Source organism: Hyaena hyaena, unplaced genomic scaffold, assembly GCF_003009895.1.
Source record: "Hyaena hyaena isolate Hyena2069 unplaced genomic scaffold, ASM300989v1 scaffold_362, whole genome shotgun sequence".
NCBI lineage: Eukaryota > Metazoa > Chordata > Mammalia > Carnivora > Hyaenidae > Hyaena > Hyaena hyaena.
In genome coordinates, this window is record NW_024080998.1 from 1,312,008 (window position 1) to 1,333,577 (window position 21,570).

Genomic DNA, 21,570 nt, shown 5'->3' on the forward strand with positions numbered 1-21,570 from the left:
TTTATTTTGTTGAGGGCCTATGGAGGCCTCTTGGATCATTTCCTACAAATGTAATCCTGGTCAAACCAAGGCAGAATTGCCTCTGGTAGGCAGGGGATGGCAGCAGAAAGGCTGGCCCAGAACCAGTCTCTTGTTTGGCCACTGAAATAACACAGAGGCCATAGGTAGGGCACTGCTTTCTATCATCCTTAGTTTTAGAGATGAACCATCTGTCTCCAGATGCAGCTACCATCTTTGCTTCCTGCCTAGGCTCCTGGAAAGAGGAAGGGACCTAGATGGAGGTGTATCAGAGCTGTAGAGGTCAGATTAGTTTCTGTATTGCACTTTGCCCTAGAGTCTAGATTGGGACTTGGCCATGAATGGCAGTTCTGGGTGAGGTCATCCATGCTCTTTGTAGCTCTGCTGTTGTAGCACAGAAGCAGCCATAGATAATATGTAAATGAATCAGTGTGGCTGTGTTCCAATAAAACTTTATTTTCAAAAGCAGACTGTGGGCCAAATTTGATTCCTGGGGCACAGTTTGCTGACCTCCCAATACAGAGACTGAAGCTTAGAACTATCTAGAAAACATGAGCTGCAGATCTCTCATGTTTTGTGGACAAGGTGAAAAGACATGTCCAAAGTCACACTGTGGTGGAGCCAGCATTATAACCTAGCATCTGACTTTCAGATTAGTGCCCATTTTGTAATACTTTGCTGCCTCTGCTGTGCACTCAGGTTATAGCATTTGGTTTTAGGGAGAGGGCCACGTGAGTACAGGAAATACCTGCTGTAGTGGCCTGTGAACAGCCGCAGTGAGGGCTCCAGGATGGTATTTTAACAGAGTCAACCCTTTAGCCTCATGACCTGGCCTCCCTTTTTCTTAGATGGTCCCTGTTGACAGTAAGACACAAATACAGGTTGCATAAATTAACATGGAGAAATAATACCCCAGAGTTGTGAAAAAGCAACGGGCTCCCACAGCTGCGTCACAGGATTTGATCACTTCAGCTGAGAGTGCCAGGAGATTTGAGACAGATGTTTTCAGACATGCCGCATGCCTAAAACATTTCCAGGGGTCGGACTGCAAATAGTGACTTAATAAGTGGAGAAACAGGGAAAGTATGCAAGTTGAGGACACAAGAGTTTATTCACCGTGAGGTGCATGGCCAACCTCTTTGCATTACATCTGCCTGTCAGGGTTGACTCTTTCATGTCGTGCCCTCCGTATTGCTCTTTGTCTGCCCGTGAATAAAGTGCAGCATTGTGGTTAGTAATCCCACTCCAGTGACTCGACTTCAAATGTGGTTTTGGAGTGCATCCCAGAGTTCTGTTTGCTAAGCTTCCTACTCCTGTTTCAGAGACACCACTGGATACAGAGCAGCGAGCACTGAAGACTTCCCTCTTTCCTTAAACCTGTCGGGTTGTGGGCTCTCTCGTTCCCCCTCTCCTCTCCTTGCTTTTTTCCTTTTTTTTTTTTCTTTAAAACCTTCCAAGGCACGTTCATGGATACTAAGCTGATGTGTTTGTTGTTCTTTTTCTCCTTGCCTCCGCTCCTAGTGAGTAACCACACTGGCCGCATCAAGGTGGTCTTTACTCCGAGCATCTGTAAAGTGACCTGCACCAAGGGCAGCTGTCAGAACAGCTGTGAGAAGGGGAACACCACCACTCTCATTAGTGAGAATGGTCATGCTGCTGACACCCTGACGGCCACGAACTTCCGAGTGGGTGAGTTCCTCCACGGTTCCTCACTGTCCTTCCTGAATAGAGTTTTCTGAGATCGCAGCATGTAGACATCCTCCTCCATTCACCCTGCTCTCTGCTTGAATGGGTTTCTGTCTATGAACACGAATATGCTGCTTTCATGAGCTCTTTGAAATCCCTTTCAGGATAATTTTTACCCTGCGTCTTTGGCTTCTCAGAGCGATGGCAACTACAGTATTGCCCCGGATTGCTTATCATGGATGCAGCCTGTGGCGATGGGGAGGCATCCATAGGACAGAAGGGAATAGCTTTTACACTGAGACCCTACTGCACAGCTCGCATTGATCAGCCTCACATTTAATGTGCTCAGTAATAAGAGTTTGAGCTAGATCTGACTCCTGTTACAAAATTTGGATAGTGTTACTTAAGTTAAAATTTTCACTTTATGAATAGTCATGTTGCAAAAAAAATTGTAAGAATTGTCAAAAACTGCATTTTGGTCGTAGAAAGGGATACAGACTTGCATCCTTTGCCACATTTCTGCTCACATTCTGCCACAATTCAGCGGGCTGAATTATAAATTGATCTATGACGTAGATGTAGGAGAAGAAACGCTAGTGGCTTGCTGTCAGCACTCAAAACCTTTTAATCTTTCTTAACTAATTTAAATATGAACGAGGGTGGTCCCTGAAAAGGAAGCTTTTTACTTAAAAAAATTTTTTTTTCTTGTTTTTACTTTCTCGTAAAGGGCAAAAGTATTGCGGTCCACTCAATGCTGTCACACTGCCATGTTGTCATGAATACAGTATTTTTGTCACGGAAAAATGTCTTTTATTATTTTTTGACCAATTATGGTTTGCCATGTGTACTCAAATAATCACAGACACCCACATTACTTTATGAGTTACTCACAAGAATAACCCAAATGTCAGACAGATAATAACACTGGCTAGATCTGGTCTTTTTATGGAATATTGCTGTTTAGTCTTGAGCGTGTGTGTCTGGGGGGGTAGGAGAGAGGGTGTCTCTTTCAAACTGATTATCATCAAGACAAAATACAGGGGGGCAGCCTGAAGTTCTTATTAGCTCTTTTGATTATTCTCGGCTTTGTTGTGACTCCTAATCCTTATGAGGTCAAAGCAGTATTCCTGAGAATCTGTACATGGAAAAATTGTGTGCCCGTAGATATTATTTAAAAGGGTATTGTGAGTTTCCTGGCTATGATAGGGGTGTTTGGGCATATTTTAAAGAAGAATTTAGCTGGTAGCTGCCAAGTGGCACGTTACGCTTAGCAGGGCAGAGCGCCGAGTCTAATGGGAAGCGTGTTGAACTGATGATCGGGAAACTAGATTCTGGTCCGGATCCTGCCACTAACTATCCAGTTCGCAGGGTGTGACAGTTAATGTTTCTGGACCTCAGTTTTGTCTTCTCCGGAAAATAAATGGGTTATGTTTAGTGACCCCTGAAATTCAGCCTGCCTTTAAACTCTTAGGACTTTTTATGAGCAACAAGTAATATTATTTTCCGGAGGATTGTAGACAATGAGGGGAAGAGAAAAGGCAGTTCCCAGTAGGTTATTATGCACTTAATGGCTTTTTCCCACTTTTACTTTTCTTGATTGCCTGCCTTGCTCTCATTGCTTTCCTAGCTCCATCCTCAGCAAGAATCACTGCTCCTCCTCTTCCTCCTCCTCACGTTTTTCATAAATCTTTACAGTAAGAATGACAAAGTAATCGGATGGGTGGTAATTTCTTGGCTTACTGTGTATTCATTTTGAAACTAAATATTTGAAGGCTTTGAGAAACAGAGGAAGTCTACTTGTTAAAACATGCTGCACACTTTCCTGTCTGGCATTTAAGCAGCTGTTTAGGAACAGGATACACGTAGCCTATTCAAAATATAAAACGGAGCAAACTTCTTTACACAATAAAAAATTTCAAAGCCAGAACTTAACTCTGCAACAAAAGGATTGGCAGAATACTATGTGAGAGAGAGAGAGACAGAGAGAGAGAGAGAGAGAGAGAGAGAGAGAGACAGAGAAGGCATGGTAATAAAGTTTCACATTGGAAATCCTGGGAAATAATTAATTTCTGTCCTGAGCTATTTTCCCTTTCTCTTTATTTTAATTCAAAGATTGGATCATCTGAGGGACCAGTTTTCAGTTTTTTAAATTGAAGAATGGTAATTTTGTAGAACTTACAGATTATGATTTTTCAGAAATAGAGAAAATTTCAGAAGTTCTTTATTTTAGACATATGTGTCTTTGTGGACTTAGCTGGTTTAATCTAGCTTTGTTACTTATAAAAAGGCTTTCTGAGTGGCTTTCTCTCTATTTAGATTTGCTTATGACAGGTTAAATTTTTTGCAAGTAAGACCTGTATATGGAAAATTGAACAGCTTGGGGAAAATTCACAACTCACTATAACTTGTTCGCTGCTCTCTTTGGCCTTGGGGATGTAAAGTGTGGGGACTCACAAACTTGTTCTGTAAAGGGCCAGATAGTAAATACTTGAGACTCTGTGACACAAACTGCATGGTGTGCAACCACTCAGCTCTGCCGTGGCCATGAAGGCAGTGTAGGCAGTATGTACGAGAATGGGTGTGGCCATGTTACAAAACCCTTCGGCGTGCCAAATTTGACTTCAGTGGCATAGTTTGCTGACCCCTGCTCCAAGAAGTCACAATACTCCTGAGGAAACCGTATGGATTTCATGGTCAAGGGAGCTTAATTAGACAGTCCATTTTGATAATCAGAGCAGCAGAAATGATTTTGAGCATTTCCATAGTGATATATAGGGGTTTTTTTTTTTTTTTTTTTTTGAAGGAAGTGGAACACATACTATTATTCACATTTTCTTGATAGAGAAACTTAGGCAGTGGTGTAAAGTGAGCTTGACTTCGTTCCATGGCAAGTCTGTTAGCTAGGACTGGAACTTAGATGTCCTTAGGTTATCTGTGTACTTGATTGCCTGGGGTCTGACCACAATGTGTAGGGGGACAAGGTGAAGAGCCTCATGGAGTGGGTTTCGTGGGAAGGGCGGATGGTTGAACAGAATAGGTGCCAGAGGGACCAGTAGCCCTGGATTGGAGTTCTGGCTTCACCATGGCCACTGGACGTATTCTGGCTTTAGGTCCTCTTGTGCAGATCACTGACCACATAAGAGGTAATAATAGATATATAGAGGGGCGCCTGGGTGGCTCAGTTGAGTGTCTGCCTTCAGCAGTCATGATCTTGTGGTCTGTAGGTGTGAGCCCTGTGTCGGGCTCTATGCTGACAGCTTAGAGCCTCGAGCCTGCTTCACCCTCTGTGTCTCTCTCTTTCTCTGCCCCTCCCCTCCTCGCACTGTGTCTCTCTCTCTCTCAAAAATAAATAAATATTAAAAAAACATTAAAAAAAAAGATATACAGAGGATGGTTCTTTAGCAGACATGGTTGATGTTGGTTTCTTGCTGTTTTGTGCTGCTTCTGCGCTAGTATTTCTGGTCTCTGGTGATGGTGAGTCTGGGCTGCTCAGATGTGAGAGGCAGGTGTATTTTTCATGACTATTGAGCATATAGTCTCTGTTCTTGAGTGTTAAGTTAGAGGAATCCTGAGTATAACTTCCACTTAACTGTGAGGCCTGAATGAGGATGATATCTGAGGCAAGGACTCTGAGATTCTAGAATAAACTCATTTTTATGAACATGATATTGGTATGATATAACAGAGCATTTACATAAGTGGCATTTTATTTAAAGCCGATTTCTAATTAAAATAACTTTTCTGTGACATTCTGAGCCTTGCCTCTTGGCTCTCCCTGCCTTTGCCTTTTTAAAAAATGGAAACATATTCCTATTTGGGTGGGCCAGCAGGTTAACCTTTGTTGTTTTAATGGATTCTTTCCGTTCATAGGGATATAATGAAGACGACCTTCTGGTATTTTTAAAGTTGTTTATAGAGTCATAAGTTCCCCTAATAAGAAGAACACAGGAATTCATGTTGTCACAGCTAGAATGTTTGAAATAAAATAATACTATCCAGTGACATAGCTTATTTGTAGAGCCACTCAAAAGCAATCATGACTGTTAAAATAACACATTTGGTTTATATGATGCTGCTTTCTCTGAAGAGTTACAGGGGACTCAGTTTCCATCAGCATCAGCTGAATAATTACAAAAATTATTTGATAATTTGAAAAGTATGTTCCCATATGTTACTTCATTTGATGCTTAATTCTTCTGAGAGAGGTAAATTACAGTATTCATATTTTGTGGATATGAGTACCATGTCCCTGGTGGGTTTGATTAAAGGTGACTCTCAGTCAGGCTTCCCTTCTCAGAGTCCACATATCTCCTGCTCACCATGTTGCCAGGTGAGTATGTATAAAACACTGCTAGATTTTCCAAGACAAATCCCTGAGAGCTTGTGCTTTGGGACAAGGAGCGTGTATAAATAAATCTAAATCAAAGTAGAAAGTGCTTTGCGGGAGCCCCCGAGAAGGAGATACCATGTGTAGCTGAGGAGGGAAACGAGTGGCATGTGACTCTCCTGTCATCATGCTATGCCAGCGCTAACCCTGTTGGCTCATAGTGGGAGCTGGCTAAACGCATGTTGCCTGATTGTAGACTGATGGGGGCAGTGGAACTTCAAATGTTGGTTAAGTTCCAAAATATAGACGGGTGGGAAGTAGAGGGAAGGGAGGTGAGGTTGATATGGGAAGGAAGAATTTACCTGTTGGAATTAGGCGTGGAGACAAGAACGTGCATAGGTAGTTTCTGAGAATTGGGAGTAGTTTCACTTAAATGTGGAAAGCATGAAAGATTTAATGATAACACGTGACAAGTCTGGGAAGGTAGGTTGGCGTATGGCTGTAGAGCACATTGAATTCCAAGCATAGGAATTTGGACTTTTCCAGAACTTACTAAAGTTCTCTGAAAAGGGGACATAGATATTTCTTATTTTGAAAAAAAGGGAAGTTTTCTCTGTTTTTTTTTTAAGGCAGGAAACTAGCATTTTATTAATCTAAAATAAGGTTTTGATCAGCTCATAATAGATGACAACCTCTAGCCATTTTTAACTGTTGAGTTTGGTTTGCTGCTCTGCATCGGGAATTTTCCCCATATATCTCACAAAACCAACTTAGTACTGGTGTGTCTGAGGAATGGAAGCAGTTCATTTTGTTATGCTCATTATGTAGAGTCTCTTCGTAATGAGGGAAGACAGTTCCCTCTCACCGAGGCAGCCCGTAAAGGAGAAACTGCTCAAGGAGTGGGAAGCATTTAGATTTTTTTCTGGCAACTTAGTTTGGAGTCTTTCGTCCTCTGCCAGTTGTCATTGTTTGGATCCCTTGATGTTTATCCAGCATAAAACCAGTGAAATGCCAACATATCATTCTTCGATTAAGTGGCGGATATATTTTTCCGTTGATGCGTTGTACAGATTTATGTTTTTAAACATGATCTAATATAATATTGAAAGAAAGTAGTTGCTTTCATTTGGGCAATTTAGAATGCTTAAGAATTTATCAAAGCAACTACTCCAAATATATTTAATCATTTCAAAATATTTTCCAATAGTGAATGAATGCCATCATGTAAAGCAGTTTGTTGTTCATTTTATTTGAGCTGTGGAAGTGGCATTAGAAACGTTAATTTATTTAACATATTTATTGAGCACTTACTGTGTGCCAAGGATTGATACAGGCATTAAGAATACAGCAGTTAGCAAAACAGGTAAAGTGTCCCTGCAACATTAAAAAAATACAATGTGGCTAAATAATATGGGTAAGCCTTATGAGCCAGTCACAGAGTAACATAGGGTGTGTGATTCTACATGTATGAATTACCTAGGTAGTCAGTTTCATAGAAGGAGAGAGAATGGTGGTTATCAGGATTGTGGGTAAGAGGGTAATAGGGAACTGCTGTTGAATGGGTATAGGGTTTTAGTTTCGCAAGGTGAAAAGTTCTGGAGATTGAATACTCAACAGTATGAATGTATCTAACACTGTAGACCTGTACAGTTAGAAATGGATAAGACAGTAACTCTTACGTTACATGTATTTGACCACAATTAAACAAAAACAAAACTAAGCTACAGTGTGAGTATACACTCCTGTCAAATGTGTACTACCAAAATGTATGATACGTAAGAAAAATTTGACTTAAAGCTAGGTAATGATTAATGCTATGAAGAAATAGCAACTTGGGAGGGGAGATAGAAATGGGTGTGTGTGGAAGGTATGGATGGCTATTTTAGACCAGTCTGGAAGGGCTCTCTGGTGAGAGAATGTTTGAGTAGAGACCTGACCAGAGTGAGTTGTGAGCTCAGGGAGGAAAACCACAAACTTTATAATCTAACTCTATCACTGTGTTTATTATTTTATTTAAACTGTGGCGCATCTCTAGCAGGCTGGTGTTAGGAGTATTCAGGCAAATTTGTCCTATATGTGTTCTTGGGTTAGGTTTTATTGATCTGTATATAAAGGTGTGTGTGTGTGTGTGTGTGTGTGTGTGTGTGTAAGTAAATATAAGTATATGCACATCCACATTGTATCAGGGAATCCTGTTAATAACATCTTTAGATAAAGAGCCTCATTCACAGAGGATGAGAGCAAGCAAGTCTCTGGGTGAAAACATGGTCCTGGAATTATTGCAGAAGGAATCTTGTTATTTATAATAAAAAGTACAGGGTCTATGGGGTGCCTGGGTGGCTTAGTCAGTTAAGCGTCCGACTTTCACTTAGGTCATGATCTCGCGGTTCGTGGGTTCGAGCCCTGCGTCGGGCTCTGTGCTGACTGCCAGCTCAGAGCCTGGAGCCTGTTTCAGTCTGTGACTCCCTCTCTCTCTGACCCTCCCCTGCTCACGCTGTCTCTCTCTCTCTCTCTCTCTCTCTCTCCTAGAAATAAATAAAAAACATTGAAAAAAAAAAGTACAGGGTCTTTGATACAGAAAACATTTACCAAGGAAGCAGCATCGGCTCTTTCTCCAATATTTTATGTAAGACTGATCACGTGATTTTCATATGGAGCTTGATATTAACAGAAATAAAACTGATGGTGAGGGTGTATGTGTGTGTGTGTGTTTGTGTTTAGGGAGAGGGTCCCGTGTAGAGGAGGGCTGCAGGGAAAGGTAATTCCAAAGGGTTAGTTGGACCAAGGAGAGGCACTAAGTTGTTGATGCTGAGAGCCAAAATCAGGAAGCAGTGAGGTCCTGTTGGTTGAGGAGGAAGATCTTTGAAGCTGAGAAGGTGAGGGGCATAGAGTAGTTGTATAAGAAAGTACATATGTAGAAGCACCTGGGTGGCTCAGTCGGTTAAGCCTCCGATTTCAGCTCGGGTCATGATCGCACATTTCAGGGGTTTGAGCCCTGCATCATGCTTTCTGCTGTCAGCACAGAGCCCGCTTTGGATCCTCTGTCCCCCTCTTTCTCTGCTCCTCCTGTGTACCCCCCTCCATAAATAAACATTAAAAAAAAAGTATGTCTGCAGTCAGAACAGTCAAAAAACAAAGGAAAGGTAAAGAAACAACTATAGGTAAAAGGGTCCAGCAGTTTGCTAGCTCTAAGAGAAAGGCATGTGTGATCGATTGTTCCTGGTAAGCCCAGCCTGGCGTATGTCACAGGGGTGGCTGGGACTCCTTAGCAGGGTTGTCCTGGCTAGCCTAGAATAAATGATCTTTCAGAGTTCTTTTGAGTCTGTAACACAGTGTCTCAAAGCACGTGTTCATTCCTCGTCACTCAGCGTGAGCACATGGGGGTGATCTTTGGAAAACCAGACTGCTTAGCTTAGCATGCTCGGTCTTGCAGGACAAGCCGCTGCTTGGCTCCCTGGCCTTAACTCGGCCTTGTTCTCTGCTTCAGCCCATCCAAGGCTCCAGGTTTCCACAGGTCCCCGGATGCACGAAGCCTTCTGTGCTGCTGTGCCTCTGTCCACACAGCTGTCTGCCTGGCAGGTGCGCTTCCCCAGCCAGTGTGCCCGAGCAGTCACCCCCTACTTTGTCAGGAGTCAGCCGCATGCTGCTCATGCCGCAGAGCCTCATTTCCCTAATTTTGTTAGACCTGTCTGTCTCACTGCACTCTCCACTGCTTGGGGGCAGGGACCTGTCTGCTTTTTGTTGGTCTCCCTGGTGCCTTACTTTAGAAATGCTTAATGCATGTCAGTTGGCAGAGCAAATTGTACAGGTGCCCGTGTGATGGTGGCACACATTTTTTACCCGATACAGCTTCATCGCGAATCCTCAGGGGACCGATACTTCAAGAGTAAAATAACCGTTGGAGCAGTTTGGGGGACATGGAATAGGAGAACATATTGCAGTGACTACAAGATGCATGAAAATGACACTTTTTAACACTGACTGTGGTGTACTTCCTACTCACGGCAAACTTTTATTTTATAAAAATTTATCTTTTTATTCTTAGAGCGCGAGTGAGCCAGAGTGCAGAGGAGGGGCAGAGAGACAGGAAGAGAGAGCCCCAAGCAGGTTCTGCACTGTCAGCACAGAGCCTGGTATGGGGCTCGAACTCAGGAACCGTGAGATCATGACCTGAGCCGAAATCACGAGTTGGATCCCCAACTGACGGAGCCACCTGGTCACCCCAGATTCCTATCCCATTAGCTGCTCCTCCTCCATGGAATTTCCACTCCCCACTCTTGCATCTGTCCAAACACCCACAGTCTCTTAAGGACCAACTTCAAGTTCTGTGCAAAGGTTTCTGCCTGTGCTGCTTTTCCTCTTTTCTGCTTCTAGTGATTACCTTGTCACTTGACACTGGTGGTCTAGCTCAGGTATACTATTGATGGCTCTGCACCCCTGGGCTGGTGATGTAACTTGTCTGATGCCATACTAGTCAAATGAATCCAATAATGAGCTGACCTTCTTACAGTGCTTTTCAGGCTTATGAGAAAGGGCCCAGCTGAGGGTACATAGGGTTTCTTTGGATTGATTTCAAAAAGACCTTTCCTTTCCCCAAAATAACACATCCTTCTCTGTCTTTTTAAAAAAAAGTTTGTTTGTTTAGGAGAGAGAGAGAGAGAGAAAGGGAGAGAAAGGGAGAGAAAGGGAGGGACAGAGAGGGACAGAGAGAGAGAATCCCAAGCAGTCTTCGCACTGTCAGCACAGAGCTCGATGTGGGGCTTGATCTCATAACCATGAGGTCATGAGCTGAGCCAGAGTCAAGAGCTGGATGCTAAACTGACTGAGCCACTCAGGTGCCCCAGCATATCGTTCTCTTAATTCACAACCTGTGTATCCTGTGATGGGGGCAGTGTGTGCTTACAGCTGTGGTTGTTCCCTTCATACCACAGAACCGTGGTTCCTTCATGTACTGATCCTGATGGCACAATAGCTTCTAGAAAGACATAGAAGGATGTTTCTATTACTCTTTCACTCTGGTCCTCTGCTCCTACTGCACAGAAGGCTCTGCACTTGCTCACATTTAGGCTAGCTCTGGGCACTTTAGACTAGGTACAAAATAATGTTGGGTATCATTGTCATATGGTGGAGACAATGTGGTAACACCATGTTCGCTCTGTCTTGGATCCTGCTCTTCCTTGAGGGGTTCGCTTGTGTACCCAGGAAGCTCTTGTCTGTTGCCAAGCCTGCTTGCAAGAGCAAAAGCATTTGAATAGTGTAGCACATCTTGGAACTGAAATCTGCGGTCAGGAGGAAAAGTAATCATCTTCCATAGATGGGGGGCATCTCCAGTGATGTATGATTATAACGCTTGATGCAGCTTTGTGCTGCTCACTTTGCTGTCATTGTGTAATTTACCTCCAGGCTCATAGGTTATACTAAATTTAAGGAAGTTGGCCATAAATACTGAAATCACATTTATGAGATATAGTCTATACCTGCAGTATTTATTGGCATACAAGTTGGGCTCAATTTTGCATCTGTCGTCTAAGAGTCAATCATTTATATCAGCTTTTAGTAGCAAGGTGTGTGTGTGTGTGTGTGTGTGTGTGTGTGTGTGTGTATGTGTGTGTGTATGTGTGTATTTTTTTTCCCCAAGTGGAGGAGGAATAATGCATTTGTGTATTGTTGGAAAAACCTCCTGGAACTAACATCACAGATGACATGAAAATGTTTTTGAGGGCAGCTGCACAGTCATCTTCATGTAACACAGTCCAGGAAAATAAAATAACTACCAAATGGGGAAGGATAAAGTTAGTTAGGAAGTTTGAGATTTATTCTCCACAGATATATCACAAATAAAATGAGAAGAGCCAGATGTCTTTCCTTTGCCAATTTAATGTAATACTGTCATTGATACACTTATTAAAACTTGACTTTCTATTTAGTCAAAGAGTATGGGTTTACGGAATGGCTTCCTGCTTGACACCATTATCTTGAATTTAGACTCACGCAATAATTACCAAAAACCTGGCATGGCTTCGGAGTTGGCTTTTATAAGATTTGGTGGGAAAAAGAAAAACTTTCAGCAGTAATAAGAGATTTCTTCACTCTGAGACCAAGCTTCAGATGCCCATCAGACTCAATAAAAACTTGTTCTGGATTATGAAGAGTTTCTAAGCTTTCCTAATGCAAAAACTCAACCTGATTTTCAACAAATTTTCCTTAGAAGAGGTAAAAGGGAAACTTGACGTTAAGTTTTTTTTTTTTTTTTTTTTTTTTTTTACAGCAAGGAAGGCAGACCACTACCCTTTTCCTGGCGAAGTAGGAAGCTCCCTTGAACGTTTTTAGCTCACCTTATTTAGCAAGATTAGAATGTGTCACTTTTTGCCACTGCATTGTCCCTTTCTGAAGAAAGGGTGATTTATGTGCCCTCTGGATCTTCTTGTGGTATTAATAACCTTTTGAGCCAGCTGTTTTATTGGGTGTACACGGAGGGTAATTAGAAACATCTGAGAGTTCAGTAATGTGCCCAGAAAACCATGACGTTGTATGGAAAAGAAAAAAAAATAACATTCATGCCAAAGTTGTGTATTTGGTAAATAGATGAATTAGTATCAAACAGAATTTACTCTGTATTATACCAGTTTTGAAAAAGAAGCTAACTCTTCAGGCTGAAAATATCTTCTTCTTGAAACACATTCACTGCAGAAATCATAACCTTATTTGGTAAAAGACTTGTGACCGTTCGTACAGTAATTATCATTTCCCTTCTGTCAAACTTCATCATATTATGGGCCATTTTCTGCCAGAAGTGTTTCTCCTTTTTACCTGGCAGTTACTTGAAAACTTCAGAATTCTGAGGGATCTCGTTTAAGGAAATTAACCCTTAGGAACATACTACATGAGGGACTAATAGCGTCCAATTTGCCTAATAGTCTATCCTAGAAATCAGGGTGGGATTCAAGAGCTTGGGCTCTATTTTAGCTGGTTATTTGAAATTTGATCTGCTCCAGTGGTGGCTGTTTGAATATTTGGGAATGCAGCAACAGTGGCTAAGTCGGGGTCTGATTTAAATCAGGTCCTGTTCTCTCTTCCCTCAAGACAAAATCTAGACAAGAAAACCTAACAATTTGCTGGTGGCTGGTGAATGGTTCCTTTCATCTTCGTTCACAAATAACAAGCCCTCATGACAAGTCGGTGCTGAGTCAAACTGACACATCCCAGGCAGCTGTGGATAGGGTTCAAGCTGGAGGCCTTCAGTATCTTTTCAACCTGTCTTGCTTTGCATATCTCCGTTGGGTGGCCATTTTTGTCCTGTTGGATCATTTTGAATGGGATTCCTCATCCGTTCTGAGACAAAATTGTAGCTAATTGTATGTTTTCTTAGAGGTTGGCAGTGGCTTAATGAAGCTTCTAGAAGGAGAAGTGGATTCACCTGTATAAAAATGTTTAGGGGATTAGGGGAGAAGGATTGTAGTTAGGAGCTTTGGCTGAAACCCAACTTCAAATGCCTGCCTTTTCTGAACCCTGAATCATGGCTCTCAGTCCTGTTTCTACATCAGAATGTCCCATGGATTACTTAAAAGATCATACCCTGGCTTCCTGGATCATAATGCCTGGGTGTGTTTTGGGTTTATGTATTTTGAAAACAAACGATGTTGGGGATTGTTAGATAGAGATGTGATAGAGAACCTGGAGTCCAAGCCAGGGCTCATCACCCTTCCATGCTCAGGAATCACCGTGAATCTTGACATCATGTAGGTTCTGATTCAGTAGGTCTGGGGTGGGCCTGAGATTCTGCATTCCTGGCCAGCTCTTGGGGATGGGATCCTGCTGGTTTCAGAAAGATACATTATCATTAATTAAGGATACTTGTTGAATTCTTGTATAAGTCTGACACAGTATTAGGAAATGATTTATAAATGCCATATAATCAAAATAGGTTAGCCCTTTGTAACTTTCCTACCTCAGTTCCTTTCTTCTTTAAAGATGGGGTTTCCTGGGACGCCTGGGTGGCTCAGTTGGTAAAGCGTCTGACTTCGGCTCCGGTCATGATCTCATGGTTCATGGGTTCAAGCTCCGCGTCGGGCTCTGTGCTGATGGCTAGCTCAGAGCCTGGAGCCTCTTTCGGATTCTGTGTCTCTGTCTCTTCCCTGCTCATGCTGCCTCTCTCTTTCTCTCTCTCAGAAATAAAAAATAAATAAATAAATAAAGCTGAGGTTTCCTCACCTGCCAACAGCCTCTTGGGCAGGGTTGCAAAGGCATCAAATGCTGGTGTGTAGGCCCTTTACCTTATCACTTCAGTCTGCTCTGCCGTGCTGCCTGCTTTCAGAATTTTCTAGGGGATAGTCAAAAAATCTCGTTGTTGACCATGTCCCCTGAATTTCAAGGGATATGTGACAACCTCTCCAAAGGTTCTTTACCTTCTCTTCTCTTCTCTTCTCTTCTCTTCTCTTCTCTTCTCTTCTCTTCTCTTCTCTTCTCTTCTCTTCTCTTCTCCTCCCCTCCCCCCCTCCCCCCTCCCTCTCTCTCTCTCTCTCTCTCTAATTTTCTATCTATCTGTCATTTGAAAGAGAGACAGAGCCTGAGCAGGGGAGAACAAAGAGAGGGAGAAACAGAATCTGCAGCAGGCTCTAGGCTCTGAGCTGTCTGCACAGAGCCTGATACGGGGCTCCAACTCACAAACCATGAGATCATGACTTGAACTGAAGTTGGGCGCTTAACCGACTGAGCCACCAAGGCGCCCTGAATCTTCACCGTCTCCATCCATGGCAGAAGATGGTTTCTGCAGGGCAGCCAGCACCGCAGGCATTAAGATGACTATTACTGACCTTTGTCAGCTTTGGAATGTAGTTCGAGTCACTTAATGAAAGTTCCATTCCATAGTCTGCACAAGTATATGCAGGGACTGTACTTTCTGCCTACTAGAACAGCAATATAAATCTGAGTTGCTTTTCTAGATGGAGTGAACTGGGAGATATATTTGCACAGAGCCATCCTGATTCTAGTTAAGTTCTACTTGTGATTAACACTGAGCATCTTTTTCCTTCATATGCATGTAGCAAGCATATCCCAGGTGGTACATGCTGCATTCCTGTGGTACTGTGCAGTCTCTAGTTCACATCCATTATGCAGATGATAAGGGGAAAGCTGAGTTTGTAGAATGGTTCTCTACAAGAGGAAGTTTTGTCCCCCACTTCTCCCCCTCCAAGAGACATTTGGCAGTGTCGGACACTTATTAGTTGTCCATGCTGGCGGGTGGGGGGACTCCTGGCATGTAGTAGGCTACTAAACATCCTACGGGGCACAGGACCGCCCCTACAACAAAGAATTATTTGATCCAAAATATCAGTAGTGCCCAAGTTGAGCAATGCTGCTCTAGGCGTTGCTGTGTTCCCTGTCGGACAGTATCTCAGACCCTCTCTGATATTTTGTCCAGGTCTCCAGAGAACCAGCTGGAGTTCTCTAGGTAAAATCTTCAGTGTTTTGTCACAGCAAGGCTCGAACTGACCGCTAGTGCTTTCAGCCCTCCTTGTACATGTGTTAACTAATAGGTGGGACCCAGTCTCCCAGAGGCCACATCTGCATTTGGTAATTTATGCCTGATGATCGTGTCGGATTCCAGAGGATTAAGATGATTTGAGGGGTCTCTGGATGACTCACGTGGGCTTGATTGGCTTTTATGGGGATTCTTTGCAAACTGAAGAAATAACAAATGGGAAAATGCTTAGCACGGGAGGCATTTTTTTTGCACATCTCAGAAGTGACTGTATAATAGAAACCACTTTTCAACACTAAGCATTGCTACTGTGGACATTCATTTGCTAAGTGTCTGTGCTATGGCTGTTGGAAAGGGAGAGAAAGCGGAGTGTGTTTATTTGAACAATAGCATCATCACATGTTCAAATAAACATAGCACCTTGGGAGGGTTACAGGTTTGTTATTTCTAACCCAAATGTCTTTACACATGCCTTTTGAAGGGTCATTTTGCCAAGTTTAAAAGAAGAAACCATCCAAGCACTGAGTGTCTGACATATTTAACTTGTTGAAAAAAGAAAAGCTTCTTTGTGGCCAAAACACTCCAGGTCAGCTGGACAATGAGGTATATCATGTTTTGAAGGCCTTTACTTTTGGCCTGAGAAACAGCCCCAGAGAGCAAGTGAGACCTCTCCCTCACCTGCATATAACCTCTTAGACAGCTTTCCCTTATGTTTTGGTCATCTTGCCCAGGAAGCTTGGAATTTTCACTTGTTTTGTGCTTTTTTTTTTTTTTTTAACTTGAATGAAATGTCTGTTCTTAATTCCACCAGTATAGCAATATTTTATTACTTCTTTTCATGAGCCCCTCAGCCCATAATTCACATGACTGATTCCCCCCTCCCCATTATGTCTTTTTTCTCTTTTTAGTTGTGGTAAAAAATACATAACACAAAATTGGCCATGTTAACCATTTTTAGCTATATGCTTTAGTGGCATTGAGTATATTCACAGTGATATGCAGCCGTGACCGCTAACCATCTCCAGAACTTGTCATTATTTCAAATAAACTGTATGCCCATTAAACGATAATTTCCCATTCCTCTGTCCCCTCACCCAGCCCCTGGAAAACTTCGTTCCACTTTCTGTCTCTCATGATTTTGCCCTTTTGTGGTATTTCATATAAGTGGAATCATACAGGATTTGTCATTTTGTGTCTGGCTTATTTCACTAGCCTGATGTTTTCGAGGTTCATCCCTGCTGTAGCATGTGTCAGAATTTCCTTCCTTTTTAAGCCTGAATAGTATTCCATTGTATGTGTATACCATCTTTTGTTTATTCATTCATCTGTTGATGCATCGACGCTTAGGTTTCTATCTGCTGTGCCTCATGCCACTATAAATATAAGTCCACAAATATTTGTTGGGGGCCCTGCTTTCATTTCTTTGGGGAAACCTACATAAAAGTGGAATTACTGGATCATATGGGAATTCCGTTTACTCTAGGAGAAATTGTCAGACTGTTTTCTACAGTGGTTGCACCATTTTTCATTCCCACCAGGGGCATGCTAGGTCTTGATTTTAACAACATCCTGGCCAGTACTTATTACTCTACCTTACCTCTTTCTGTGATAGCCGTCCCGATAGGTAAGAAATGGTAGCTTTGTATTGGTGGTTTCGATTTGCATTTTCCTAATTACTAGCCGAGTTGAGTCTCTCTTCAGGGCCTTATCACTCATTTGTATATCCTCTTTGGGAAATACCTATTCAAGTCCTTTGCCCAGTTTTGAATTGGTTCATTGAAAATGGTTTTTTAAAAACTGAGATTTCCACGTGGCTAAGTACTTAATTACAGCATAATCCATAGTCAGTACTGATTGCTGGTCTTTTGGGAAGCACACGTTCTCATCCTGGCCTTGCCACTTGAACAAGACTCATTGTTAAGTCTTAATTTTTTCATGTGTGGAAGGAAGGAAGAGTTTAGGAAGTAGAAGTTGAAAATCCCTTGTAGCCCTGAAATGCTATTATCTGGTCTAATATAAAGTCTGTGTTAGGAAAAAAAAAATGATAGAATATAAATGGGATTGGGCTTTCTTTAGTATGTTTTATTCTGGAAATATTTACTGTAATTTCCCATTATGTACAGCATGTTCCCTTTTGTAGTTTTCTGGCTGTGCTTTCCACTTTAAATCAAAGGAATGATTTTCTATAAGTCTAGTGTCTGTTGTGTGGGGATATGTCATTGGCCTTGACAGGTTTAAATAGAAAATGAGACACCTGAAATATTTGACAAGCTTATAAATGACTGGGTTTTTTCCCCTTGATTAGTTTTTTTTTTTTTTTTTTTTTTAATCAAAGTGCTCAGAAGAGTTTGGCCAGAAACAGAATGACTCCATGGTGGCCTGAAGGACACACAGCTTATGCAGGTGGGGTCAGTCAGGTTGCAGAGGATTCATTTTCTTTTTTCTTCTCCCTTTTCCCTTCCTCCCTTCCTTTTCCCATTCCCATTCCCTTCATTTTTTCTTTTTCTTTTTTTCAGAAAACTGATAAAAGGCATTCCTGCCTTAGAATGTGCTAGAGCCCTTCTACAAACAGTAACAGTTGTATGGTTTGGGATTAAAAATCTAGCTGCAAAGGATTTAAATCATTTTATGGGGGGTGGGGAGTGGGGATAAAGTCAAAAGCTCATTTTAAACTTAAGGAGCAGAGTTTTTATAGTAATTGAAGAAGTAGTTTTTTCCATCAGATGCCTCTTTGGCTTCATTTATCTCTTGCCAGTTCCCCTGGTTATCTTAATTTACTTGGATTAACAGCTCCTTGAATTTTTGTGTGTGTGGATTTAAAGAAAAGGCCAGATGTGTGAGCATTCTTTAGCAGTCAGAATGCAGTTTAATAATGCTTCTGCGGGAACTCGCCCCGCCCCCCATGTCCCTGGCAGCATCAGTGAGCTTCCTTCTGTAGGAGATTGGAGGGCAGAAGGAGAGAGAGGTTGGGGTATTTATTCCCAACTGCTGCTGCCTGTAGGGCCCCTGGGGGTCTTGGTGTTTTTCCACCCGAGGCCACAGCTCTGTGATGAGGAGCTCTCTTCTGCCGGGGCAGTGTACCATTCACACTGGTTTGCCTGGAACTCCATCAAGTTTGTATATACCTACGTCAAGAGGTAGATATACGTCTCTTTGGGGCGCCTGTGTGGCTCAGTGGGTTAAGTGTCCGACTTCGGCTCAGGTCATGATCTCACGGTTCGTGGGTTTGAGTCCTGCGTAGAGCTCTGTGCTGACAGCTAGCTAAGAGCCTGGAGGCTGTCTTCAGATTCTGTGACTCCCTCTCTCTCTGACCCTCCCCTGCTCACACTGTCTCTCTCTCTCTCTCTCAAAAATAAATAAAACATTAAAAAAATTAAAAAAGAGTCTCTTTATTAGGCCGTCTTCAGTTTTGCCACATTTTAATGTGCCCTTTTTCTTGTTTCTTGACTAATACTGAAATTACAATTAAAGACCTAAAGGCAGATTTTTAAAACAGTTGATTTTCATGGCATCTTCTTAAAAAAATTTAATGCATTTTTTTTGATTATGTAAGCTATGATACAAAATTTAAAAGACACAACAGGGTCTTACTCAAGAGTGAAAGTCAGCCTGATTTATTTGCTTGACAATATCAGCACAAACAAATCTACCTTGGTTTTTGTTTTTTTTTTTTAAAGACTGCATAGTATTTTATCCTGGCATGTACTGTAACATATTTAAACTAACCGTGTTATTCAGTATTTGCCTGTTACTCAGTATTTGACCATGTTATTAAGTACTTGTTGTGAACGAATTCTTAGTATACATGTGTGAATATACAAGAGTATACAAGAATTTATCAATATTTAAAAACAAAATTGCTGCCTCAAAGGGTATGTTCTGGCTTAAGTTTAATGGATATTTACCAAATTATCTGCTGTAAAAGTTGAACTCTCTTACATTCCCAGTACAGAGGATTTAAATTTGGATTTAAAACCCTAATTTGCAAAATAACAACAACAACAAAACCCTAATTTGCATCTCCCAATGCAGATTGTCTGACCATATTCTTTCCAATACACATTATTAACCAATTTGAACTCAGAGTCTTTTAAACAGAATTTTTTAAATGTTTATTGACTTTTGAGAGAGAGACAGAGCATGAGCAGGGGAGGAGGGGTGGAGGGAGGGAGAGGGAGAGGGAGAGGGAGAGGGAGAGGGAGAGGGAGAGGGAGAGAGAGAGAGAGAGAGAGAGAGAGAGAAAGAAAATGAATTTGAAGCAGGTTCCAGGCTCTGGGCTGTTAGCCCAGAACCCAACACAGGGCTTGAACCCATGAACCATGAGATCATGACCTGAGATGAAGTTGGATACTTAACTGATTGAGCCACCCAGGCACTCACTACCTCTGAGTCTTTTCATGTGTCTGCAGTAGGGTTTCTCAGCCTCAGTGTTACTCCCATTTGGGCTGGACAGTTCTTTGTTTCATGGGCTTGTTTTGTGCATTGTAGGATGTTTAACAGCATCTCAAGTGTCTAACCATTAGATTTAAGTAGCAGTGCCCCACCCCGCCCCGCCAAATGTACAACTAAAAATGTCTCCAGTCATTACCAAATGTCCCAGGGGCCAAAAATCACTCCTGCTTGAGAACCCAGTGGTCCAAAAATTTTTCTCTTTTGCTGTTTTTTCTTCCCCACTGAATTGTTTGTGTTTTAACTTCTGTTTATGGTACTTTTTTTCTTTTCCCTTCTAGGCCATGGAGAAACTTAGGATTTTTTTATGTAATCAGAGGTGCCAGTGTGCTTCTTCTTCCTTGCATATAATTGATAGAGAAATTTGTTTTTGGTAAAAATTTTGTTAAATCAAGTTACCAAATTCTTCTTCCTTTGATCGCTGTGACCCCTGTTCAGTATTAGACAGCAAATTCTGAGGGGGTATACCAGGGTTAAGCCTGAATTTTGTTGATGAGGGGCATATAAATATTTTGGAATGGAATCAGAAATTTTATATTACCACTTACTGAGTGCCTTCTGTATGTCCAGCGCTGTGTTAGACATTTTATGTGCTCTGTCTTTACCTTACAACAGCCCTGAAGAATCAGGCCGTTATTGTCACTTTATAGATGAGGAAACTAAGGTACTGAGAAGTTAGGTAATTTTTCTTTTCTTTTTTTTTTTTTTTTTTTACAAATAGTTTATTGTCAAATTAGTTTCCACATAACACCCAGTGCTCATCCCCACAAGTGCCCTCCTCCATGCCCATCCCCCCTCCCCCCCACATCCATCAGTCCTCAGTTTTTGTCAGCATTCAAGAGTCTCTCATGGTTTGCCTCTCTCCCTTTCCCCCACCATTTCCCCCCTTCTTCTCCCGGTTGGTCCTCTGTGTGCACGTATAGGAGGACTAGGAGGAGAAGTTAGGTAATTTGCCCAAGGCCACAGAGCAAGCAAGTAAGCACAGCCAGGCTTCCCTCTGAAGCCCGGGGCCATGCCCTGCCCTGTGTGTGGCGGTGTCTCACAGTTCCCTCTGTGCCAGCATTGGCATGAAGCCTTGGGAGTTTTCAGAGGAAAGAGTCCATTCAGTGTCTCTGACCCATCTTCTTTCTGCTGGGTTTGGAAACACCCACATACTACTTTCATCCACTGATCTGACTCTACTGTTCATTGAAACTTGAGTCTTGGTTGAAGTTCTATCACGTGTGTGTATGAACCTCTTCCCCCATTTTGTAGAATGGGAAGGATGATAGCCACCTCATAAAGCTGTTCAGAGCTCTTTACCTTTATAAGCTGTAACACCAAGCATTTTTTAAAATGTGCTGTAAGATACGAGATTCGCATTAACAAATGTAACCAATGTAATGTTTAATTTCTTGTGCATATTAAACTTACAAACATCCTAAATTGATTGCATTGCCTAGTATATCTATATTTTTATGTCACTTAGCTGCAGTTTTAAGTCTGATGCAAAAAAAAAAATTGTCCCCTGTAAATAGCTTTCATAAATGTTAGAAGAATGCAAAGAACTTTGATTCAGTGTAGCTTCATATTTGGTGTTTTCATAAATAAGTTAAACATTTCACAGTTC

At 41.9% G+C, this 21,570-nt stretch overlaps 1 protein-coding gene across 8 annotated transcripts in view; it reads left to right on the forward strand.

Annotated features, from left to right (window-relative positions):
- Positions 1 to 21,570, forward strand: part of LTBP1 (latent transforming growth factor beta binding protein 1) — a 399,760-nt gene that overhangs the window by 165,756 nt on the left and 212,434 nt on the right. For 4 of the 8 annotated variants that reach the window (XM_039250305.1, XM_039250307.1, XM_039250308.1 and 1 more), the window contains exon 5: positions 1,540 to 1,707. The exons of 1 other annotated variant lie outside the window; for it this stretch is intronic. In XM_039250305.1, the coding sequence (XP_039106236.1) occupies positions 1,540 to 1,707 (168 nt within the window). Of the gene's footprint in view, positions 1 to 1,484; positions 1,708 to 21,570 lie in introns of those variants that run through there. 3 more of the 8 variants (XM_039250310.1, XM_039250312.1, XM_039250313.1) reach the window with 1 other exon arrangement.